Raw genomic sequence first — 26,656 nt, forward strand, 5'->3', positions numbered from 1 at the left:
TTGACGTGCTTTCGAACTGCTAGGTTGGCAGGAGCAGGGACCGAGCAACGGGAGCTCAACCCGTCGAGGGGATTCGAACCGCCGACCTTCTGATCGGCAAGTCCTAGGCTCTGTGGTTTAACCCACAGCGCCACCCGTGTCCCTAGTTTTCCCCATGGGACTGCTAAATAAACATTTTTGGAGTTCTTCTTCTAAGGTTTTCCCCAACAAGACACAAAACATCAAAAAGGTATCAGGTTTGTACAAATGGCCATGGCACTGTTAATTTATTTATGTAATATTTTATTATGTTTTTGCACATTAGAGGAGTTTCAAATTAAAACCAGTTACAACACACAATATAAAAAATACTTTTTCTCTCAGTGACATTAAAAATGAGCATGTACACACATGTTGGAACTGCCAGGTTTCTGCAGCTCAGATGGTGTGCTAGTCAAGAGTAAATGGACATAAAACTTATGAGAGATGAGAAACTGCCACAACAAGCAAGACAAGCTGTGAGAGAAACAATTTCTTTGAGATTTAATAGCAGCACCATAATCAATAGCTTGAAATACTCATAAGCTGGAGAGGAAAGACAGCAGGTCAAACCAGCAAGGCTAAAAAAAAAGTGATGAAAGATGTGCAGGCAGAGGAAGAATAGATCCCTGAAGCTTTTTCCAAGATAATTTCTCCAAGATAATATGCCTGGAATCCTGTAAGATGAAGTTGGAATTAGTGCTATCATGTTCAGAAAAACAACAACCTAAAGCTGAATGGGGGAGGAAAGCTTGAAGCTTTCCGTGTTTGAGATGGGAGAAGTATATAATACCCTTTCTAGTCAAAGGACAGCAGAAGAAACATCTAATTCAAAATGTATTTCATACTAAATATAAGGCACCAAAGTACAGTGGTACCTTGCTTTACAATCATAATCCGTTCTGGTGGTCTGGTTGTAAACCAAAACAGGTTGTAACCCAAGGCTAAAAAAAATGGATTGTAATAATAAATAATAATAATAATAATAATAATAATAATAATAATAATAATGGTTGTAATACAAAAAAGGGACATGCACTTCCAGGTTTGACGTGGTTGTAATCCAAAACGGTTGCTAACCAAGGTACAGTGGTACCTTGGGTTACATACGCTTCAGGTTACAGACTCCGCTAACCCAGAAATAGTACCTCGGGTTAAGAACTTTGCTTCAGGATGAGAACAGAAATTATGTTTCGGTGGTGCAGTGGCAGCGGGAGGCCCCATTAGCTAAAATGGTGCTTCAGGTTAAGAACAGTTTCAGGTTAAGAACAGACCTCTGGAACGAATTAAGTACTTAACCCGAGGTACCACTGTACTAGTATTGGTCCAAAGACTATTGTTGAAAAAAGTAAAAAGAAAGAACTCCAAAATCTACAGTTGATCAACAGCAATGTATGCTTCCTGTCTCTGATAAATGAAAACTCTGGCAGTGTGTCCATTTTAAGACCCGGGCTTCTCCTCCTCGGCATCCTTCAGCCCTCCAGGCTGTTAAGGCTCATCCACACTCGTTTAACCACATCGGTTAACAAACCTGGATACATATGCTATGTTGTTATTGTTTTAGTTAAATAAATTGTTTAAACTGTTATTAAGGAAACGATTATTTTTCTCCTTCCAGTAAAGTACAGCAGAAAAGCTGTCCAAATAATAAACAATAACTTCCTAATTATCTGTCTATGTATTTCTGATCGTATAGTCAAATCAGTAATTTTTGATATAACTGCAAAAACTACTCTGAAAGTTTATTATTCCAAACATGAAGCCTTCAGCTGATTGTAAATATTCAGAGGATGCCAGCAAGGTTGAACCTTTCTGTAAAATTGATTTAAATCAAGTCTTACTGATTAGTGATTAAAATAAAATCCACCCTGACTAAAGCATCCCTGACAGATGCCCACCCAACTTTTGCTTAAAAACTTCTAAGGAAGGAGAGCCCACAACTTCACAAGTGAGCGCATTCTACTGCTGAACAGCTCTTGCTGTTCTTCTTGATAATTAGTCGAAATCTCCTGTCTTGTAACTTTAAGCCATTGGTTCGACTCCAACCCTCTGAAGCAGGAGAAAGCAAGCTTGCTCCTTCCTCCATGTGGCAGCCCTTCAGATATTTGAAGATGGCTATCCTATCTCCTCTCGGTCTCCTTGTCTCTAGTTCCCTCAACCATCCCTCATCAAGTCTCCGTTTCCAGACCCTTAGCCATCTTGGTTGCCCTCCTCTGCACACCTTCCCGCTTGTCAATATCCTCCTTAAATTGTGGTGCCCAGAACAGAACACGGGATTCCAGGTGTGGTCTGAACAAGGCAGAACAGAGCAGGACTACTATCCCCCTTGATCCAGGAGTGTTGCGTTCCCCGATTGCTGCCCGGGACATTCACCCACTGGAGCCTGTATCTGGGTGAGGACCGCAGCATCAGAGAGGGGCAGTGCCACTGTGTCTCCAACATGGGTTTTCTATGGATTGAGGCCTTTTCCAATTCAGCAGCAAACACTGAGTTTACGGGACAAATAGAAGAAGTCACGGGACAACCATAAGTGTGGGTGAGCTGTATGAGTCCCTGCATACAGGGCAGTATTGCTGGCAACAAGTGTAGGCCTGCAAGCCCATACAGCGAAGCCATATACCTGTAAGAACACCTCTCATTCACATACCTGGAGGCAAGCTGCCTAACTTTTATATAAGGGACCCCTAACCATTAGGTCCAGTCGTGGCCGACTCTGGGGTTGCGGCGCTCATCTCACTTTATTGGCCAAGGGAGTCGGTGTACAGATTCCGGGTCATGTGGCCAGCATGACTAAGCTGCTTCTGGAGAACCAGAGCAGCACACGGAAACGCCGTTTACCTTCCCACCGGAGTGGTACCTATTGATCTACTTGCACTTTGACGTGCTTTCAAACTGCTAGGTTGGCAGGAGCAGGGACCGAGCAACGGGAGCTCACCCCGTCGCAGGGATTCAAACCGCCGACCTTCTGATCGGCAAGTCCTAGGCTCTGTGGTTTAACCCACAGTGCCACCCGCGTCAACATATATATATATATAGGAAATTCATGCAGCCAACGTAATGTTTTAATACAAATCTAGTTCCATTTTGAGAGGAGGAAAAACCCCCCACTTACCTTCTGTAGTTTGGGTTCTGTAGATCAATTTTTACTGGAAATGTTCAGGCTGTTATAAAAAATCATGATATATTAGTACATTCTTATGCTGTGGCACAACAACTAGTTACAAAGGGGGGGGGTAGGGGGAATAAAGGTGCAAGGAAATAATACGGAAGAGGTCAAAGTGCTACAGAGTAAAATGCATGTGCGCTAATACTGGATGCCCCTGAACCAGCGCAGGTGAATTGGGGTGCATGGTTTTAAAGGAGTGCAGAGATCTGGAAGGCATGACCGAAACCTGGTGGAATGGGGAGAACCAATGGATCACAGTTATCTCTGGTTGCAAACTGCAGAGGAGAGCCAGGGAAGGGTGTGCAACAAAGAGGATATGGAGTCTAACAAGTTAGAAATCCCAGAAGGGGCAAACACTGCCACAGAATCACTCTGGGTGGCAATACTGAGATCCAAGAGTAATTCAGTACAGCAGTTGTACCCTCATCCCCCTCGACTAAAATCCCCAGAGTGATCTTTAAATGGATGATGAAATGAAGGAGTCACACAAAGGAGAAGTGTTGCAGTGTCTTCACTTAGCTTTGCATGCTCCAGCAACAACTAAGAGGCAAAATTTCTAGATAGACAGCATCTTAAAAAGCAGAGACATCACCTTGCCAACAAAGGTCTGTATAGTTAAAGCCATGGTTTTCCCAGTAGTGATGTATGGAAGTGAGAGCTGGACCATAAAGAAGGCTGATTGCCAAAGAATTGATGCTTTTGAATTATGGTGCTGGAGGAGACTCTTGAGAGTCCCATGGACTGCAAGATGATCAAACCTATCCATTCTGAAGGAAATCAGCCCTCAGTGCTCACTGGAAGGACAGATCCTGAAGCTGAGGCTCCAATACTTTGGCCACCTCATGAGAAGAGAAGACTCCCTGGAAAAGACCCTGATGTTGGGAAAGATGGAGGGCACAAGGAGAAGGGGACGACAGAGGATGAGATGGTTGGATAGTGTTCTCGAAGCTACCAGAATGAGTTTGACCAAACTGCGGGAGGCAGTGGAAGACAGGAGTGCCTGGCATGCTCTGGTCCATGGGGTCACGAAGAGTCAGACACGACTAAATGACTAAACAACAACAACAGAACAATAGGCCGTGAAACCAAGCAAAGGGCCAGAAACCCTGGATTTAAGATTAAGCGGCACTCAGGACCTGGCAAGAAATTGAATAGTTGTTGAACCAAGTGGGAGCAGTGACTTCAGTGCTATCAAATTCAACATACCCAAACTCTGCTTTAAAAACCCCAAGGAGGGAGATTCCATCTTAGGATACATTTTGTAAGAGTTCTCTGCGCAATTTGGTGCCTGCCTCTAAAAGTAAGTCCTGCCGCAGCTGGATGAGAAGAGGGGAAGAGGCTGGAGAAAGAACCGGGAGTTGACGCAGCGAAGCAGACTTTGTAAAGAAGAATAAAATCAGACAAAGTTGCTGCTACTTGGTGGCTTTTCTCGCCCATCCTTGTTCTGCTTAGACAAACTCCAGACATTCCGCTGCCTTTCTGGTCCGATGATCTCCCCAAACACTAATTTCTACCATCCAAACACTACTATATACATCTAGGATTGTGTTCACTCGTCTCTGTGATTTTATTACGCCATGAGTGTTTTTTTTAATTGTCTCCTAATGTTGTTGTTGTTTAGTCATTTAGTCGTGTCCGACTCTTCGTGACCCCATGGACCAGAGCACGCCAGGCACCTCTGTCCTCCACTGCCTCCCGCAGTTTGGTCAAACTCATGCTGGTAACCTCAAAAACACTATCTAACCATCTCGTCCTCTGTCGCCCCCTTCTCCTTGTGCCCTCCATCTTTCCCAGCATCAGTGTCTTCTCCAGGGAGTCTTCTCTTCTCATGAGGTGGCCAAAGTACTGGAGCCTCAGCTTCACGATCTGTCCTTCCAGTGAGCACTCAGGGCTGATTTCCTTAAGAATGGATGCATTTGATCTTCTTGCAGTCCATGGGACTCTCAAGAGTCTTCTCCAGCACCATAATTCAAAAGCATCAATTCTTCAGCGATCAGCCTTCTTTATGGTCCAGCTCTCATACACTAATACACTGCAAAAAAAACCTTTTATCTAAAATTCTCCAGTATCTGGTGCTTATACTTGTTCTTTCCTTCCTGCAGCGGTGATGCTGAAATGACAACTCAACAGCTTTCAATCCACAGGGACAGCAAAGTCAATCCCATTGCTGACAATGCTGTAAGGTCAGTTAAACCTGCAGCCCGCATGCTGATTCCTCCGATCTCTCAGCAGAAAGTTTGCAGTCAGTTAACCCTCAGTGTTCAAGTGTGTGCATTCCTTTATACCAGGGGTAGGCAGCCTTCTAAATCTGGCCTGCGGACGGTCCGGGAATCAGCGTGTTTTTACATGAGTAGAATGTGTCCTTTTATTTAAAATGCATCTCTGGGTTATTTGTGGGGCATAGGAATTCGTTCATCCCCCCCCAAAAAAATATAGTGCAGCCCACCACATGGTCTGAGGGTCGGTGGACCGGCCCACAGCGGAAAAAGGTTGCTGACCCCCTGCTTTATACCGTCCTTTAAAACAAAATACAGTGGTCGCTCAGGTTGCGAACGTGATCCGTGCGGGATGCACGTTCACAACCCGCAGCGTTCGCAACCTGCAGCTGCACGTCTGCACACACGCAGGTTGCGATTCGGCGCTTCTGCGCATGTGCAACCACTGAAACCCGGAAGTAACCCGTTCCACTACTTTCGGGTTTCGGTGGTCCATAACTCCAAAAAAACGCAACCTGAAGCGTCTGTAACCCGAGGTATGACTTCAGAAATGAACGATTTCTCCACAAGCCATTTCAAGAATGCTACAGGAAAAACAGGAGCCCCTTCAGTCATGAAGATAATCTTCTTTGGGGCTCAAAGGTAAGACTGTGAGGTGGAAAGACATGCTTCTGAGCAAATGTACCTCTAAGATCGACAGGGACGCAGTACGGCACGTTTGGAATAAAGACAAAACACTTTATTTGGAGCTGTGTGCAGGCCTGGTGTCAGCAGTAGGTACGCAGAGGCAAATGCCAGCGTGCGGACAGGGGCCATCAAGGTCACAACTATTAAATTCCCCCTATTTCTCAGTCCTCAAAGGAGAATTTGGCACCTGCATTTTAGTTCTTCTGCCCCCCCCCAACAGCCTGTACTACTCGGAGCAGGTGAAAATAGCAGGAGCTACGACAGTAGAGCACCAAATGTTCCTCCCTTAAACAACTTCTAAACATTTTATATTTAGAGGTTGAACAGACTGTATTGCTTGCCATGCTTATATATGAGCTATTATTTCTGCCTCCGCAGATAAACACATTTTCTCAAGATCCCTTTCTGTTGTGGTATACAGAAGGAGTGATAAAACAGAACATTCAAGGCAATCTAAACTCTGCAGAAGTGGGCAGCTGTCATTTTGTGTTTAGATAAGCTTGTTTTAAGTCCCGTTCCTTTCTCCTCGAAAGCGATTGTTGAATTTATATTCATCAGCCTGGCTCCATGCCCACACCAGACAGTGAACATTACTAACACAGGCTATTCAGGTAGCGTGACTTTTTAAAAACACCTCACTGTTTTTCTTCTTCAGGATTTTGAAATATGAGGTTTGTTACTTACCCAGCTGTCAGCAATAAAAGGCATATTCCCAAGACATCCAGATTGGTACACGCCACCTGGCTGACTATTGTTTTGTAGTCTGTCCAGAAAGTCATTATTCACCCTTAGAAATAGAAATGAGGAAATGAACATTAACAGAATCTTGCAAAAGGCAGAGATTATGAAATTGAATTCAGTACAGAAATTTGCTTTGCTTTTCATGACAACAGCCAATTGCGCAGATAACTTTTGAGCCTGAAGACTATATTTGATTAAAAACCCCAGCTTCCTCATTTTCCAAGGCTAGAATGGCAACTTTTTACAACAGGGCTTTTGATACTCACTGATTACCCAACCTTGCTTTTTTTAAAATCAATGCAGAACCTGATTTTTAAAAATCCAGTGGTACACTGTAATATGAAGCACTGCTTGAGTTAGTTGCATGAATTCTCTTAACTTAAATGAAAACTGAAATATACTCAGAGTCGCAAAGTGATTTCATGCTCTTTATTCAGCTCATAGTGGTGAGGAGGAATGAATGAAAGTCCCTTCAAAGTATCTGCTTTATATACATTATTTACACAATGGGCTGCACATGATTGGCTAATTCCGGAATTCTACTGTAAGCCAATCAGGTTGTGGATTCACTTCTATCTGGAGCATGATTGGGTGGTTCCTGCCAACCAATCATACTGCTGCATTGTTCTAGGACCAATCAGACTGCTGCATTCTGAATCCTATTGTTCTAGGACCAATCAGACTGCTGCAGTTTGGATCCTATTCAACTCAGTACATAACAAAAACCAAAAGATTAAACACTTAAGTCTCCTTCGGAGTCAAGAAATATCGCTGGGAGGGACCCATTATATTTGTTTAGAATAAAAGTGATGGACATTTTTGGGCAATGCATTCCACCAGATTTCCTACACACTTCACATGAGACACGGCAAAAGGCTTGGAAGCTTTGGTATGGGAAAAAGATTAATGCAGCTTATTCAGAAGATTTTAAAACAACAACATTTATATCCTGCTGTTTGGTCCACAAAGCACTCCTGTGCTCTACAGAACTGTAACCAATTGTCATTTTACATGAAGCATACATAAAAACTGGCATCTGAATTCAAACCTAAAAAATGTTTCACACGTCAAGTCACAGGCTTCCTTCCACCAATTTTACCTCCTCTGCTCATTCTGTTGTGCTTTCATTCTTATTCTCTCCTCTTCCCTTTTCTTAAGCTCCAACAATTCAGCCTGACAATAAAAAGCAAAAACCTGTGAGTCAACGTTTAACAGTCATGCAGAACGCAACAGGCAATTACCCTGTGATAATAAACTAGCATTATACTTCACTATCAAAGGCCCTGCCAAGCCACACCAACACAACCGGTTCCACTATTGTTAAGTTATCACTGGTACGCAAATTAGTGTTCTCAACCGTCACAGAAGCATTGGCAAGGGTCTCCATGGAAGGAGGGCTTCTCCAATGCTTCAGGCACAGTAAAAACTTTAGGGGAAACAGTTGTAATTCTATGGTACGGAACTCGGCACTTGCCCTCCAATACGAGAAGTAATCACCTCTGGATTTCAAAAATGTGGTAAAAGTATGCAAGTTGATGTTTTCTCCCGGAAGCAAAACTAGACCTACATGGCTTGGTTAAATGTGCAACACTAACCACATTTCTTTTTTCTTTTTTAAATAGCTTGGCAGATAATACCTTTAAAAGTGTAGACTTGCCTGGCACCTTCATTACATATCTTTAGGTGCGGAGCGAAAACATTCCTCTATAACCAGGCCTTTGGCTAATTGACATTCTATAGCCTTATAAATTTGTTTGTGGGAGGCGGCCGCTATTAGCTTGTTTTTGTTTCGTTATGTATTCTGTGTTCTCATTTTGTATTTCTATGTTGTGAACCACTCTGCAATCTTCAGAGGATGGGCGGTATACAAATTTAATTAACAAATTAAAAACATCATAGTTGGAAAACAGATCCCCAAGATGTCCTCTATACAGTAGTACCTCGGGTTAAGTACTTAATTCATTCCGGAGGTCCATACTTAACCTGAAACTGTTCTTAACCTGAAGCACTACTTTAGCTAATGGGGCCTCCTGCTGCCGCCGTGCTGCAGGAGCACGATTTCTGTTCTCATCCTGAAGCAAAGTTCTTAACCTGAAGCACTATTTCTGGGTTAGTGGAGGTTGTAACCTGAAGCGTATGTAACCTGAAGCGTATGTAACCCGAGGTACCACTGTACAGTGTTTGAAGCTTGCTGCACAAGGATCCTTCGAAGTTATCCCTGTTACCTCACTGTTTGCAAACCTCTCCAACCTGGTTTACACCTGCAATTCAGGAGACTATTTCCTGCATTTAATGAAGTGGACTCCACAAGATCCACGAAAGCTTATGCCATCATAAATTTGTTCGTCTTTAAGAAGCCATGAGGCAAAACAAGGGAACAGCTGTAGAATAAGCTATGGAAAAAGCTTGTTCTATGATTGCTGCTGTTCTTCACCTTTCTTCGCTGCTCTTCCTTCATCTGCTGAAGTTTCCTGTTTTCTTCTTCTCTTTGCATTTTCTTGTATGACTGGCTCCTGGTCTGTTGCAAAGTAAATAATATGCAAAAAAGATATACATTAATAACTATCTAGAATTTAGACCTTGACACCATGTTTATGTAATTTGCAGGCCTTATGGTTTTCAAAACAGAAAGGACAATCCACACTTGCTAAACAAAAGAAATTCACGTAAAGCATTTACCCAGGATGTAGGCTGGAGATTATGGTGGTTCGTTGGACAAGGTGTTCTGTTGAATGGACTTACATCCAATCTGTGCAACAATTCAGTGTTTTTTCTGTAAGATGGATACAAATATGGCTGTCAGAGCTTTCAGGGTGTTAGGATTATGCATTTTATCAGACCCTGGATTGTAGATAGATCTGCAAGAGGACCAAGAAATAGCAAGCAGAACTAAAGATCAAAAAGAGTCCAGAAATTTAGATGCCAAAAAAAAATAGCCAATTAAAAAAGAAACTGCTTACTTAGCTGTCAGCAAGGTGCTTTATTATTATTTATTAAAGTTGTATATCACCCATCATTCATCAATCTCAGGGCAGTTCACAACATAAAATTACAATATAGTCTGTTCCTTGTTCTTTCTATCCCTGCCATGTAGAAACCACTCTGATTTCTCAACCCAAATCTCTCTTCTCCAGCTAACTTCTCTCGCGCTGAGCTGGTCTGCATGTAACACTAAGCCAAACCATGGTTTAGCATGACCACACCGGAGCTGTGCTCTTCCCGCAGTCCTGCTGCTGCAGCAGCAGCTATGAGCTAAACCATAGTTTGGCTTAGCACGCCATTTGAAGCCAGCCTCATGGTTTGTCTCACTCTAGACCAGCAGTTCTCAACCTGTGGGTCCCCAGATGTTGTTAGACTACAACTCCCATCATCTCTGACTACTGGTCATGCTGGCTAGGAATGATGGGAGTTGTAGTCCAACAACATCTGGGGACCCACAGGTTGAGAAACACTGCTCTAGACAAACCATAAGCTGAACCAAGTTTTGTTCTTGAGCTTACAGGCAGACAACCCCACACCTCCATTTGGATTACATGCTGAACCAGAAGGACCCACTGGACACTTAGTAAGTCCTGTTCTCCATTCTCTCCACTCTGCCATTCAGCAGGCAGTAGTTTCCACTTGTCTCCAAACAAGGCCGTTCATTTTGTCCAATAGCCTGAAAATTCTCACAGGTTCTCCCACCTTCCCATTTCTCTGATCCATCTAAACAGTCCGTTCTATTTTGAATTACCCCTTAATATGGGTCAAGGACAGCTTGAATGCAAGCTATCATTAGCCATACTAAAACAAGTGGAACCACGTATCCGAGGTGTTTTTCCATCTTGGATATAGCAGAAGCCGAATTATATTCCTCACACTCAACCACAGAAAACATAGGACGTGCAGCTGCAATTGTCTTGCATTTCATCCAAACCTGCTCATCTAAAGTTAGTTAAAGTTGTGGCAGACTAAGCTGGGTGGCTTCCCTGTTGCTCAAGAGAAATAAAAAATGAATTTTTATATCATCCTTGAATTATATTCCAAGGGCAATTTTCAGAAAGATGGCCATAACTAAAATGAATACAAAAATATGGGGTGGTATTCAATTTAGTCAACCGATTCAAATTTATAGACATAACTGAGTTGAATACCACCCAAAATTAACTAAATGCTGCAAAAGAGGTGCAATGAAAACTCCTGCAGCATTTGGAAGACAGATTCTGGGGGACTATGCATAAAACATTGCCCACAAAGGCTTAAAGGCGTGCAATGGTTACAAGACAACTTAATAATAATAATAATAATAATTATTATTATTATTATTATTATTTTTTTTTATTTATACCCCGCCCTCCCCAGCCAAGGCCGGGCTCAGAGCGGCTTACAAGCAATAATAAAAACAAGTTGAATGATTACAACTTAAAAACAAAATTAAAATAGAACATTAAAATATTAAAATGTAGCCTCATTTGACTTTTGCTTGTTAGCTATCAAGTTCCTGAAAATGAATTGGGAAGCAATGCAACACAGAGGGCTTCTTTTTCTGACCATGCTCAGGTAGCTCCAGTTTGGGGGGAGAACAAATCTCAGCAAGAACATCTACATGAAACAGCTGAGTGAAGTCATTTAGAGATCTAGGCTGAGATGTCTCCAGTTTACCAATGAGATTCTGCTCTCTCGTTTTCATCATGTCCTAGGGAGATGATAGAATTGTTGAATCACTGTCAGAACAATGTCCTGCTTTCATTTCTTATAAGGGATGTGTTAAGTTGTGGGTGAACCTATCAGACGACACAGCGATTCTTCAAACAGCTCTTGTTTATTCACAGGCCAGAACAGAACTGAACGGAAGGGTTCAGCCAGCCTGCTTATATAGAGCTCCACTAGAACGCAACAGTAACCATTTTCTGTAACTAGCCAATCACTGAACGTCACTTTCAATCCCTTATTTGCATACCTGAACTATCTACAGTATCCCCCTGCTGGCCCAGGGTGAGAACTTCAGTACATAACAGGACGCTTTTTTAAAAAAACCTTATTATTTTGATTTTCTCTAAACCCCCAAAATAATTCATCTGGCCCTTTACAGAACCTGAAGATGGAGATCAAGTCACTAAACAGAGGCCCCCAGTGCCCAACACTCATTTCTCTCTCTCCTCAAGAGTGGAATGAATACACAGAGAGATAGAATTTTGATAAACGGTGCAAGTATCTGGTAATCTAACCTTATTTTCCTTGATAGCAAGTAGGCAGAAAAAGATCAATAGAAAATTTCACGGCATCATCTTATTTCAGTTCTCATTAACTTTTCCAATCAGCTTTTTTTTATTGCCAATACCTTAATGTTATTTCATGTCTCTTTCTTGGCTGGCAGACTTGGCTTCTCTGCTTGCCTACCTGATTTTTACACTAACCTATTAGTGTGTTGCTGGAGGCAATTTCAGGCATCAAGATTTCATTTATTATTTTGAAACAGTTGACATAAATCCCATAGCGCATAGGAAATTACAGCCATGAAGTGTATATTGCAGGGGTTTTGACTCATGCAAGCCATCCTGGGTTCCCCATCTGTGTGGGCAATCTGCTCCTACATTTTCAGCCAGCTTGAATGGGCAGATTAATGGGTACAATTAGAAAGCGCCCTCACAGGCATTCAAACTGCCTTCATTAGGATGCTCAAGAGGTTGCCTACAGAAGCCTAGTTTTCTGCTGGTTAGCCATCAATACTTGACCATGCCCAAATAATCGTGGCAAAAACAAAACTGGGCATAGCAGCAAGCAGACCTCCTTAGAAAGGTTTAAAGTGCTGACACAATGAGACGGCTTCAGGGGAGGAAATGGGTTTTCAGCCGTTTAGCAACAGCCACAAAGCAGCGAGATCGGCAATGGCTCCATTCCTCCTCAGCAGTGCCATTTTTACAGAAAAAGAGGTGCCGGAGCTCACTATGAACTCCTCCCTCATTCCCTTAGAATGGCAATGGCACCCACCTGAGAGGTGCAGGAGCTGCCGAGCTCCTGCGAACTCCGGCTGAAAAAAAGCCCTGCTCCTAAGGCATTCCTATTTTGAATTGTAAGTAATCAATTCTACGACATGGAATAGTTACGTGGATAGACAATTTTAGAAGATCTCCATTGGCAAGGTTCATATCCTACATTTGAAGACACCAGACCCTTGCGACATTTTGGCAAAGTTCTACTAAAACCAGATGGTCAGCAGAATATTAAACATACACAGCAGATGGAGAGTTATAGGGACCCTCTGCCTCCTGCCATACTGCAAGAGATAGTTTGACCACCACATCTAGTACTTCTGGAAAGGACCTCTGCCATACAGGGGAAACAAGCTGATATTTCCATTTGCAGTGGATTCACACTATTGACTGTAGTGGGGAGGCTTTAAATAATGACAATAAATGGTCAGACAAAGTACCGTATTTTTCGCTCTATAAGATGCACCAGACCATAAGACGCACCTAGGTTTGGAGGAGGAAAACAAGAAAAAAAATATTCTGAATCCCAGAAGCCAGAACAGCAAGAGGGATCGTTGCACAGCGATCCCTCTTGCTGTTCTAGCTTCAGCGAAAGCAACGTGAAGCCTCTTCAGGGTAGTGGGAGGAAGGCTCCCCCTGCCCTGAAGAAGCTTTGCGCGACGATCCCTCTTGCTGTTCTGGCTTCTGGGATAGCCGCATGAAGCCTGCATTTCTCCATAAGACGGACACAGAGTTCCCCTTACTTTTTAGGAGGGGGAAGTGCGTCTTATAGAGCGAAAAATACGGTAGCTAAAAAGTTTGGAGTTCAAGATCTACGCTGAGCAATCAAAGAGGCTCTGCACAGCTGTAGGTTGCACTGCCGAGAGTGGAACAGGGTTAAGCCTCAGTTGCTATCCAACTAGACACTTCCCCTAGTGCAAGGAGTTTGAGCGGTGCAGTGGAACTGGCCTGCATTCTCCTCTCCACACATGCCCCTGAATTTTTCTATTGGAAAATGACTGAGAAAGGACTAACTTTAACAAATGCAGAAACTTGTTTCCAATGAGGAAGTTAAGCACTCTGTGTATAGTCACTGCTCTTAGGGAACAAGATTTTAAGGTGTTCTATAGAGGACGTGGGTGGCACTGTGGGTTAAACCACAGAGCCTAGGACTTGCCGATCAGAAGGTTGGCGGTTCGAATCCCCATGACGGGGTGAGCTCCCGTTGCTCAGTCCCTGCTCCTGCCAACCTAGCAGTTCGAAAGCACGTCAAAGTGCAAGTAGATAAAGAGGTATCGCTCCGGTGGGAAGGTAAACGGCGTTTCCATGTGCTGCTCTGGTTTGCCAGAAGCGGCTTAGTCATGCTGGCCACATGACCCGGAAGCTGTACGCCAGCTCCCTCGGCCAATAAAGCAAGATGAGCACCGCAACCCCAGAGTCGGTCACGACTGGACCTAATGGTCAGGGGTCCCTTTACCTTTACCTATAGAGGACACTTTACACCTATTCAAATTACACAAATGCAACCCCCAACATTTCCAGATTTATTGTGATATTGCCAAGCACTGGAGGCAAATGATTTTTGTGGACAGCGGAGTTACTGAAAAATTCAAGTCCTTTGGCAACATGGTTTCATAATTAAAGATGCAATTTGCTGCCAACACCCTTTGGGAGCCCATTTGGAATATTCAAAAGAGGTCACCTGTGAATCTATCAGGCCTGTATCTCTTAATCATCAAAACCTCTTTGCAAAAAGACAGAACTTTCAATAACTCCAGCAGACATGAAAATCATCTGCCCTTGGTTCTTAGTTTGATTCCTACAAATAGGGAGAACTGTTTATTTGCTGTAGCTAAAATAGAAATTTACAGCGAATGAAAAAACTGCTCCATCTAATGGGATGAGAATCTGTTTTAATATTAGAACAATTCTCAAACGTTCCCTTTGATTTTATTACCCTAATGGGACAGTCATATTATTAAAATTAAGTTTGATTCATGTTTATAATTAGACAGATTTTTATTTTTGTTTATGGAGTTCTTAACAAAGAATGCTCTTCAATCATCAACTTTTATTTGCTCGTAATAGGTTTGATAATTCTGAGTGATGAATGGCATTTTATATTCAGAGACAGGTCCTGGATGGTTATTCTGTTGTAGCAGTCTCTGATTATATATTCATATGGATAAAGTCTATAACTCTCTCTTCTGAATATTTCCCAATTTTTTTAAAAAAAAAATGTTTCGGCAGTGCAGTAATTTTAAAAATGTGTAATTTATTCCACAAGCTGGATACAGTTCAAAAATTTAGAACCTGTTTTAGTGTCAGAAGAAATAACCTTGAAAATAATAAGCTAAAACATATTCCAACCTGTTCAGGGACTGTAGATGAACCACCCCAAGGATCTGTCAATGACCTTATCTTTCTTATCTTACTAGAAAAATGCAGTACTGCACTCTGTCCATCATAAACTTCAAGGACCCTTTTATCCACTTCCAAGATTCTGCAAGAGGACATAGCTACCTTTCTGATGCCTTGTGTTAGTTTGCAACAATTTATTTATAGCAGGGGATGCTGAGAATCAGATCCTGTAAAATTAATCTAAGCCTTGAAAAGCACATAGAACTGAAAGAGGAAGCAGGAAATAATGTCGCTCTTCCAACGTCCCCCTTCCGCTCTATTAAAAAGCTAACCATCTTCCCCACCTCATCATCAAGGGACCAGGGAGCAGATGTGGGGTCAGAGCCTTCATAGGAACTGGGCAAGACCTCAGGTGCCATTGTGTCGACAGGAACCATATGGTGATCCATGCTTTAGAGAAGCTAGCCTACCCTGAAGGAGAACAGTAGGTCACACATCTCACTGCGCCAAGTGAAATGTCATGCAACAAGGAAAAGGGGAAGGGACTGTTCAGCTATAGCATAGGAGCCTGAATCCAAAAGGACACTGCCAGAACTGAAGGATATTTTTATTAAGAAACCAGAAACATTTTTACTTGGCATTGTAGGAGATGATATAAAAAGAAAGGGCTGTAAATTATTTCTATATGCAATGACGGCAGCAAGAATATTACTGGCACAAAATTGGAAACAAGAAGAATTACCGACAAAAGAAGAATGGAGGATGAAACTGATGGGCTATGCAGAATTAGATAAATTAACAGGAAGAATTTGAAATCTGCGGGACCAGAGATTCACAGAAGACTGGCATAAATTTACGGACTATTTGGAGAGGAATTGTGATGATCATATTACGCTTGTAGGTTTGCGAGAAGTTTTGTAAGGTGGATTATTTGAAATATTGCAAAAAAAAAGGTAATGAGGGGGACTGTTAGTTAAGATAATTAAAGGCGATAGGAACTTAAGAAATGCAGAATAAGTGATAAGAACGGAAGACCATCAGAGGGGCTGATGGAAGTCCAAAAAGATTGTATAAGATGCGAAGTTCTGTTGTATGAATGATAAATAATATGTAAAAATTAATAAAAATTATATTTTAAAAAAAAGAAAAAGAACTGAAGGATATTGTTTGCTTGTTATCAGGAATTGGTGGCAAGTTGTCTGGGCACAGGAAGCAAAAAGCATCACCTTTCAGACTGAAGGCAAAGCTCAACTTACAAGCAGTGGTCTTCAGCAAACATCCAATGTCTTTGCCATTCTTGTTGCCTTTGTTTTTCTTCAAGCTTGTTGGCCTATAATAGGAAGGCATCAAAACAAGGTGTCATCTCAGCAGGTAAAAAATAATTAACAGAGGTCAGCCAGAAGCTAAACACACACATGCCGAGAGAAGGTCCAAAGATATAAAGTTAATCTTGATTCTCTGCAGCTGTATTTTTCTGCAATCTTCTTGTCCCTTATTACAGTGGTACCTCGGGTTAAGTGCTTAATTCATTCTGGAGGTCCGTTCTTAACCTGAAACTGTTCTTAACCTGAAGCACCACTTTAGCTAATGGGGCCTCCTGCTGCCGCCGTGCCGCCAGAGCCCAATTTCTGTTCTTATCCTGAAGCAAAGTTCTTAACCTGAAGCACTATTTCTAGGTTAGCAGAGTGTGTATCCTGAAGCGTATATAATCCGAGGTACCACTGTACTAGTTAATATATTTTATTTATTTCATGCATTTTTATCCTGCCTTTTCCCCAATGGGCTCGGGGTGGCATACATGGCTTCTTCTCTGTTTTATTCTTAAATCTCAAACTTATGAGTAGCCTAGCAGGCTTCATAGCCAAGTAGGGATCTGGGCAGATGCTAACTATTACACCTGCTCTCATTTGAGGGCCTGTTTAAAACCAGACACACAGGACAATGAAAAAATGTACAAGTGTAACAGTGATTTATTCCCCCACCCCCTGACACAATTCACAAGGGGCAACCTCATTAAAAGTACCAGGGTTTCATTCCTAGCAGTTTGTGGGATGCTGGTCAGCTTTGGACTCAGCGCTGATGGTTTAGTTTAGTATCGATCCTACATTCCCTCCGGCTGCTGAGGATATTGGAAGCTTTTCAATTAATAATGGTTTGATATTCTGTGCAAAGGCAAAACCATGGTTAATTTTAACTATGGATACTTTAGGGATCTTCCCTGGGTCATAAACCATGGCTTAAAGTTGACTTTCTTCCAGGGTGGATTTGATTTAAATCACGATTTAAATCACTAGTCAGTAAGACTTGATTTAAATCTTTTTTCTTTTCTTTTCTACAGAAAGACTCATTCTTGCTGGTATAATCTTAATATTTACAACCAGAGGAAGGTTTCATTTTTGGAATAATAAATTTTCAGAGTAGTTTTTACAGTTATATCAAAAATTACTTGACTGTTAGGTCCAGTCGCGGATGACTCTGTGGTTGCGGTGCTCATCTCGCTTTACTGGCCGAGGGAGCCGGCGTTTGTCTGCACACAGCTTCCAGGTCATGTGGCCAGCATGACCAAGCCGCTTCTGGCAAACCAGAGCAGCACACAAAAACGCCGTTTACCTTCCCGCCGGAGTGGTACCTATTTATTTACTTGCACTTTGATGTGCTTTTGAACTGCTAGGTTGGCAGGAGAAGGACCAAGCAACAGGAGCTCAACCCATTGCGGGGATTTGAACCGCCAACCTTCTGATCGACAAGCCCTAGGCTCTGTGGTTTAGATCACAGCGCCACCCGCGTCCTGGCAAGTAATTACAAGTATATTTCTATCAAGTAGCATCAGTTTGCTTGAAGGGCACACCCACACGCCCATTTGCAAGGGGTACATGAGGGGGGAAAATGTTAAAATGGCCTGAGTGGGTCTTCTTACTTTCTCTCTCTGGATCATTTTCATTTTTAAAATGTCAGCTTCTTCAGCTTCTCTTTTGCGTCTTTCATATTCTTCTTTCTTCAGCTACAAGGAGAGAGAGAGAGAAAGTTCTGTCACTTTACAGACCAGACACCTGCAAGCTAACTTTTACCCTTCTCACATTTCAGGGAGGAAACTGACAAACAGAACCTCGAAACCAAAAAAAGTATTTGCTGGCAAACGTAAACGTGCTATCGAATCCAATGTGCACCTTCATTTTCGCAACGTAATTTGGCCAAAAAATGGTGAGCACTAGATTCGAGTAAATAGAGTATTTTATGGCTGTAACAGCTTTATTTGTTTTTTAACAGACATAGACACACCCTGGGGCCTTGTGGTAAACAGCAGTTAAGGAATCTTGTAAAATAAAAAAATAAAGGATAATTATTGAGTTCAGAAATTTCTGCTTCAGAATTTTATCCTCTTGTGACCAGTGTTTCCATGCACTTGTTTCCTTTACAAAAAAATAAAAAAGTTAAGGTACGGCAACAAATTCATCTCCTGGTTCCATGCTGTGACCAAGGAACTGACAGTCGCATCCTGCCTGACCTTTTGCTGGTATTTAGATTGGATGTGCTCAAGTTGCTGTTTCTGCCTCACTTCGGCCTCCGATATTCTTCCACCTATAAATACAAAAATGCATCATCTGTTCTGAAGTTCACTCTCAACAAAATGGCATTATCAGAGGTAGCATTAAACTACATTGTAAGCTAGCTGAGGGATTCATTGCTGACACAATGGTTATGGCTACAAAAAAACTTGCAGATGCAGGGATGTATCCAGGACATCCCCAGTGAAAGTCAACAGGGAGACTAAACACCACCTATGACAATATATTTAATTCTCTACATAGCACTATCCATTAGTTTGGGAGAGGGAGATGATGTTTAACCCTGTATTGTTCTGCAAGGCGATTACTTTTAATTTCTGAGTTTCTTGCCCTTTTTTCTTCCCCAGTTTTTGCAAGCCCCACCCCAGGACAGACACTGGGGAAGTTTTGAAGGCTGCTCATGGCAGAGGCTATTCACCACTACCCCCCACCCCTAGTAAAACAAGTAAACATTAAAGACAGGAAACTATTCCTTAATGCTGGAAGAGGCCTTTGTTGAATGGCGTAGATCAGGCACGTCCAACAGGTAGATCAATCAGATCAATCACCCCCCAAAGAAGCTCAGAAACTTTTGCTCCCCTTAAAATGGGGTTGATCATTGCCAGTTTTTAACTCTGTGAGTAGAACGCAGTCTCTTGAGAGCTGGCTGCTGTACGGATGCATGTGTGACCTTGGGGTGCAGAGCACACTCCCCTTCACAGATAAAGCCACAGCTGTCTGAACATCATGCCTTCTGTCTAACCTTTTGCGGTCTCAGTAGTCTACGGTGTCCTTTCTGTAACCTTTGTCTCTGAGACCTTTGTCTCTTTAGTCATACATTGTGCAAGGGGAAAATGACGCGGTGGAAACAGGTGCCAAAATAACTTTGTACCACCCCCACGATCCTGGGACTGGAAGATGTGTAAAGGTCACAGCCCAAAATGTATCTGCCTGGGTTGGCATATTGTGTCAATAAAAGGAGCCTCCACAGAGCTGGCCGGCAGCTTGCTTGCAGCTCACCTGTGCACAGCTCACCTGCATTATCAACTCCTGCCTCATGTCCATCACTTCAGGCCACCCCTGGCGTAGATCTTAGGCATGAGAAGTAAAGGTAAAGGGACCCCTGACCATTAGGTCCAGTCGTCACCGACTCTGGGGTTGTGGTACTCATCTTGCTTTATTGGCCGAGGGAGCCAGCGTACAGCTTCCGGGTCATGTGGCCAGCATGACTAAGCCACTTCTGGTGAACCAGAGCAGCGCACGAAAACGCCGTTTACCTTCCCGCCGGAGCGGTCCCTATTTATCTATTTGCACTTTGACGTGCTTTTGAACTGCTAGGTTGGCAGGAGCAGGGACCGAGCAACAGGAGCTCACCCTGTCACAGGGATTCGAATTGCCGACCTTCTGATCGGCAAGTCCTAGGCTCTGTGGTTTAACCCACAGCGCCACCCGCGTCCCTAGGCATGAGAAAGGACACTGCTAATGGAAATGAAGGTTCCAGGAGGCATAATGTAGCACTATACAGTATTAAATTCTGCTTCCAGCAGAATGCCTCTGCAGCACTGAAGAGCTCTCGTGTGGAAGCAACCCGACTATTGCTTAGTCAATGTTTGGAGCAGATATTCTGGGCTTCTGCCTCTACTCAACACATCATTGCTATTTTCCATCACTTCCATCAGTTTATTCAAGCTATTCAATAGTGAAATTTTGATATTCCAGGTAAGTTTATGAAGTACATTACATGGTTGACTCAGGGCAAAATGCTAACATGGCCACAATCACTTAACGCAAAGTGATAAACAGTTCCAATCATGTTTTTCAGGCACAAACTATTTATAAACCCATGCTAGTTATTGCTTGGGACTCCATTACGGAAGAGACAATGAGTTCTGTCATCTTATTTGCTTTTATCCCTGGCTTTGTAGATCAGCTAGACACTGGAGCTGCCTGCCTGGGTGTCAGCTGTGGAAGTGGAATATTTCAATAATTATGGGAATTCCTACACTATTTGTTCAAGGTTACCAAGTGTGTGATATAAAGCTTCAAAGTTATAGAAGCCTGATGATCTGGCCACTGAAGCTTCCATTTCCCCAAAGAGAGGAAGTTTTAATTCTCACAACAATTGAACAGTGGGAAACAATCGGAATTCTTCAAAATAAGCCCAGAAAAACACAGCATCTCAAATGTATTTCCCTTTCCCCCACTTGTTCGCTTACCCAGTTTCTGGGGTGTCAAGGTAATTAGCCCCGGCCTGTGCCGTTCCTTCCATTTCTCCAGGTCTTCCAACTCTTTGGTAGCAACTGAAATATGGTAAGTGAAGCAAAGAGTCAAAATACTGCAAGGAAAAGGTATCAGGCCAGGCAGAAAATAAATGGCCCCCACATGTCTCACAAGGTTAATGGTGGACTCAAGTGCTGCTTGAGGCAAAATGGGAATGTGTCACCGCGCTGGTGGCAAGGTGCCCACAGGGGCTTCTGCTGCTTGAGGCAGTCACTCCAACTTGCCTTGTGGGTGGGCCGGCCCTGGAGAGCAAGGCTCTGCAACCCATCGACGCCCATGACTTCTACAGGGCACTATAATTTGCAAAAGTGAACTTTAGGCCACTTGCAAGGTGTAGGCTTGCTTCCAACGACACATTTGTAGGATTACACTGTAATAGCTGAAGTCCGCCATGATACCCTGACCACAGGGGCAGAGGTTTTGCAGAAGTGAAAGGAGTGAGATCCAATTCAGTCGATATTTCAGTGGATATACAAAATGCAGAAGTGAGGTTGTAGTCCTCATCATACTTTCAAGACAGAACAGAACGATCTCATCAGATCCACCCACGTGCAATTGAATTGAAAAGGCCATATGTTTGTTTTTACTTTAATAACGTTTGAGTTGCCCAATAAAAATATTCTCTAGCTGAAAAAAGCTATAAAAAGGTAAAGGTAAAGGACCCCCTCCGGTGGGAAGGTAAACGGCATTTCCGTGCGCTGCTCTGGTTTGCTAGAAGAGGCTTAGTCATGCTGGCCACATGACCCGGAAGCTGTACGCCGGCTCCCTCAGCCAATAAAGCGAGATGAGCGCCGCAACCCCAGAGTCGGCTACGACCTAATGGTCAGGGGTCCCTTTACCTTTAAAGGACCCCTGGCAGTTAAGTCCAGTCGCAGACGACTCTGGGGGTGCAGCGCTCATTTCGCTCTATAGGCTGGGGGAGCCGGCATTTGTCCGCTGACAGTTTTTCCGGGTCATGTGGCCAGCATGACTAAGCCGCTTCTGGCACAAGGGAACACAGAATCCAGAGCCGTGCATGGAAACATCATTTACCTTCCCACTGGAGCGGTACCTATTTATCTACTTGCACTTTAACGTGCTTTTAAACTGCTATGTTGACAGGAGTTGGGACCGAGCAATGGGAGCTCACCCCATCAAGGGGATTCAAACCACCGACCTTCTGATCGGCAAGCCCAAGAGGCTCAGTGGTTTAGACTACAGCGCCATCCGTGTCCTGAAAAAAGCTATTGAGCACACCAATTAGCAGGTGCACTTTGTTAAAACTGAAGCATAAGGAGCTGCCTGTTACCATTTACTAATCTAGCCCAGATGGTTTGAGGCATTTTCATACATCATCTGCAACTTTCTAGATTAGCGACACCCACCCTCTTCTCAGGACTTGTCAGCAAGAAGGAAGACTTGTGAGCAAGTGTCTATTCCTGCCCACAAAGGCAACATACAACCCAGGAACTGATACGCTATGAAGAGGTTCGTCAACAGGATTACGTACTTACTTTTCTGTAACTGATTCCTCCTTACTGGATTTGGAGGAATCACAGCAAAGGCACCCAGACTAGAGAGGTTGCAGGTTGGAAGAAGAGACACGGGAGGGAGAGAGAGAAAATACATTACTATCTAGCATTCACTAGATGTGTCTTTAGATTGTTGTAGATTTTTAATTGTATTTATTTCATTTGAGACAAGGACATTCATATGCCACCCTCCAAAACTATTTCTTGCACAGATCCAGTCTTTCCCCTCAATGGAAAATAATGGTGATGGTTGCTATGAAATATGGCAACCATATTTCATAAAAGTAAAAAACCAATGTTTTATAGTAGAATTACTGAAATTAATGGGCATAACTTAGTCATGCTCATTAATTTCAGTGGGTCTCCTCTGAGTAAAAACATGGGTACACATAGAGTACACATTGCTATCCAATGCACTCCCACTATTTTTGAAGCCATATTTACACGTTACCTACAATCCATATCAATTTTGTAGTGTCTAGATCAGGCAAAGGCAAACTCCAGCCCTCCACATGTTTTGGAACTACAATTCCCACCATCCCTAGCTAACAGGACCAGTGTTCAGGGATGATGGGAATTGTAGTCTCAAAAAGCTGGAGGGGTGAAGTTCTAGATAACCACTGGTATTTGCTGTGTTTTTCTTCAAACCTGCTTCAATGCAACTAGAAAAGTTGGGCCACATTCTCATGTTGAATCTGGTGTGTGCATTTGAGAGAATCATTGTGCACGTTCAGATGAATGAGCATTCACAGGTGACACCTTCACAAACAGGGGTTCTGTGTGTGCGCGCATTGCAGGGGCAGGAAAACCAAGCAGGCAATGCTTGTTGGGTGATGACATCCCCAACCCCTCTCTGGTGTGTACAGCAAAGGGCAAATGTGAATTGAAATTCAGAGGGAGAAGGTAAATTACTTCAACATTTAAGCCATTAATGTGTACACAGACACAGCTCAATACCATCCATAGTTTCATTTTGCCAGCTATGAAAAGACACAGCTGCTTCTCTCCCGAAATGTATGAAGCTAAATAAATCTGAAAGAAAACTCCAGAAAGAGAAGCCCTAAAGAAAAGAAAAAAGACTCACTTGGGATCAATTTAATTGTATATTGCCTTGGAAGCATTATCCTGAAACACAGGCCATAAATAATTATAGTAAGTAATATATAAATAGTTCGTTCGTATTTCTTTTAATTATGTATGTAACGCTGTACTGTTTTTAACACTGATTGGGAGCCGCCCAGAGTGGCTGGGGAAACTCAGCCAGATGGACGGGGTATAAATATAATATTATAATATATAATATAATAAATTATTATTATTATTATTATTATTATTATTATTATTGTATTTATCAGAAGAATATGAACTTAAGCATCTTCAGAATGGCTGCCCTAGTGCTTCTATTTGCTTCCTTACCTATTCTAACCTCTCTGGTACTTTGCACAGAAAACAAAATTTTTCCTTCACCGCTGCCACCACCCTACCTGAAGTTATGCTGCCTTCTCCCTGCTACAGAGGAAGACGAGTGGTGAATGTGTCCTTACAGACACTTCTGAAGTTGGAAGGATGTATTTTTATTTCCCAGGACAAAACTTCCTAGATCATAATCGTAATGTCTGCTGCCAAGCGCAGTAGCAGAACTCTGTCACAGCCCGGCCAGATTCTCATTTCATTTCCTTGGCATCAAAGTTAAAGGCTTGTGTAGCTTTTGGTAATAGCAAAAGATAGATTCTACCATTTTATTTTTAGATATGAGAAAGTTGTGGCATACACAGGAAATGTCAGCACACGGGGAAAAGGCAACAAATCTTATTTTATTATGCAGACAGAGGCCTTCGCTCAGTTCTGTGAGACGCTTACAGAACACCGCCTGGGAACAAGAGCCCTTCTACACAATCTGTCAAGGCAAGATCCAAATACATTTAACACTTTGTATGACAGCTCTGCAAGTCAGCAAGAATAGCAATGACACCTGTAAGGAAAGGAGAAGCCAAAGTGATTTATAAGTTGGAGCACAGGAGGAAAGAGTTGCCAAACACTAGCAGAGAATTAAAGAGATACCCAAAGACTAGACTGCACACACCCTAATTTCCTTTTTTAGTATGATATCCCTGTTTATTGTACATCATTAGAGAGTGATGATAACATATAGTGCATCTAAACTCAGCAATATTCTGAGTTCGGTGGGGGGGATTAAAAATGCAATGTGGCAGTTTGACCTAATTTACCTTTGTTGCAAAACTGCTGCATTTTCGCACAATACGTCTCTTGCTGACCCTTTTCTATATGACATGTTTTCAGTTAATTAGGCACATGAACGTGTAGCAAATGGATTTTAACATCTGTACAACCTAATTATGTAATTTCTGCGCCCTGCAGAAATGCAAGCGGTCGCTTCTCAGGCTGACTGTTCTTAAAGCTTTCATTAGAGAGTTGCTGTAAGAAACTATCAATATCAGCTTGCATCTGATCTGTGTACATCAGTGTTTCTGTTATGTACTGAAGTTCTCACCCTGGGCCAGCAGGGGGATACTGTATAGTTTTCACTCAGGTCCACATATGCAAATAAGGGATTGAAAGTGATGTTCAGTGACTGGATAGTTACAGAAAGTTGTTACAGTTGCGTTGTAGTGGAGCTCTATATAAGCAGGCTGGCTGAACCCTTCCGTTCAGTCCTGTTCTGGCCTGTGAATAAACAAGAGCTGTTTGAAGAATCGCTGTGTCGTCTGATATGTTTACCCACAACCTTTTTCTGAATGTGGCCCCCTTCTGACTTTGTTTCCTTCCTGTGGCACCCATGGACGTAGTCAAGGGGAGGCAGGGGGGCAGCTGCCCCCCAATAAGAAAAAAGTCAATACAAATCTGAGGTTCTGCCTTCCCCCCAAGAAAAATCCTGTAGAAAGGTAGAAAGGTAGCTATTTAAATGCTTTGCTTGTAAATAGGAGATGTTTTATTTATACTTCTATAATTTATACAAAATACAATCACATAAAATGATAGGAACATAATGAAATAATGTTAAAGCAGAAAAACAGAATCATGGAACTGGAAGGGACCCCAAAGGTAATCTTTCTAGTGCAGCCCCCTGCAATGTAGGAAACTCAGCTAAAGCATCCATGACAGAAGGCCATCTAGCCTCTGCTTAAAAACCTCCCAGGAAGGTGCACAGGGAGTTCTGTATATATGGGAGAATTTTAAAAAGCAAGTGGTCCTCACTGACATGCTGGAAAAAGATCTTGTCATCTGAAGGAGCCCTGGCTGCCTAGATCAGGCTTCCTCAACCTCGGCCCTCCAGATGTTTTTGGCCTACAACTCCCATGATCCCTAGCTAGCAGGACCAGTGGTCAGGGATAATGGGAAGTGTAGTCTCAAAACATCTGGAGGGCCGAGGTTGAGGAAGCCTGGCATAGATAAAACCCGATAGACCTGGGAGTAAGACCCACTGAATTCAGTGCGGCTTTCTTCTGGTCCATATAGTTAAAGCCATGGTTTTCCCAGTAGTGATATATGGAAGTGAGAGCTGGACCATAAAGAAGGCTGATCGCCAAAGAATTGATGCTTTTGAATTATGGTGCTGGAGGAGACTCTTGAGAGTCCCATGGACTGCAAGAAGATCAAACCTATCCACTCTTAAGGAAATCAGCCCTGAGTGCTCACTGGAAGGACAGATCCTGAAGCTGAGGCTCCAATACTTTGGCCACCTCATGAGAAGAGAAGACTCCCTGGAAAAGACCCTGATGTGTTGGGAAAGATGGAGGGCACAAGGAGAAGGGGACGACAGAGGACGAGATGGTGGGACAGTGTTCTCGAAGATACGAACATGAGTTTGACCAAACTGCGGGAGGCAGTGGAAGACAGGAGTGCTTGGAGTGCTCTGGTCCAGGGGGTCACGAAGAGTCGGACATGACTAAAAGACTAAACAACAACATCATTCTTCTGAGTAGACACTTTGTTATTTACTAGGTGCATGTCAGCAGCACCAGACGACCCCACCCCTTGCAGAGCTGGCCAACACTGCCAACGGGCCCTGCGCCCCTTGGCAACATCCGAAGACCCTGATGCGCTAGGCGCTGGGGTGGATTGCACCCTGCGCATTGCAGAGTCAGGCCCAGGCTGCCACCGGACCCAGCACTGGCAACAGCAAAAAAGCAGCTCCGGCTCTCCCAACCCTACCCACTGC

The 26,656-nt window shown here is 43.0% G+C and overlaps 1 protein-coding gene across 3 annotated transcripts in view; it reads right to left on the reverse strand.

Moving 5' to 3' along the window:
* Positions 1 to 265: 265 nt before the first annotated feature.
* The window catches only part of EPSTI1 (epithelial stromal interaction 1), a 37,291-nt gene continuing 10,900 nt past the window's right edge, over positions 266 to 26,656 (reverse strand). For all 3 annotated transcript variants that reach the window (XM_053397267.1, XM_053397269.1, XM_053397268.1), the window contains exons 2-12: positions 22,459 to 22,517; positions 20,902 to 20,985; positions 18,646 to 18,719; positions 18,058 to 18,141; positions 16,397 to 16,470; positions 9,508 to 9,601; positions 9,263 to 9,346; positions 7,928 to 8,001; positions 6,772 to 6,874; positions 3,131 to 3,179; positions 266 to 695 (exon numbers count right to left, since the gene is read on the reverse strand). In XM_053397267.1, the coding sequence (XP_053253242.1) occupies positions 3,162 to 3,179; positions 6,772 to 6,874; positions 7,928 to 8,001; positions 9,263 to 9,346; positions 9,508 to 9,601; positions 16,397 to 16,470; positions 18,058 to 18,141; positions 18,646 to 18,719; positions 20,902 to 20,985; positions 22,459 to 22,517 (748 nt within the window). In that variant the 3' untranslated portion in view covers positions 266 to 695; positions 3,131 to 3,161. The remainder of the gene's footprint in view (positions 696 to 3,130; positions 3,180 to 6,771; positions 6,875 to 7,927; positions 8,002 to 9,262; positions 9,347 to 9,507; positions 9,602 to 16,396; positions 16,471 to 18,057; positions 18,142 to 18,645; positions 18,720 to 20,901; positions 20,986 to 22,458; positions 22,518 to 26,656) is intronic.

This window comes from Podarcis raffonei, chromosome 7, assembly GCF_027172205.1.
Source record: "Podarcis raffonei isolate rPodRaf1 chromosome 7, rPodRaf1.pri, whole genome shotgun sequence".
Lineage (NCBI taxonomy): Eukaryota > Metazoa > Chordata > Lepidosauria > Squamata > Lacertidae > Podarcis > Podarcis raffonei.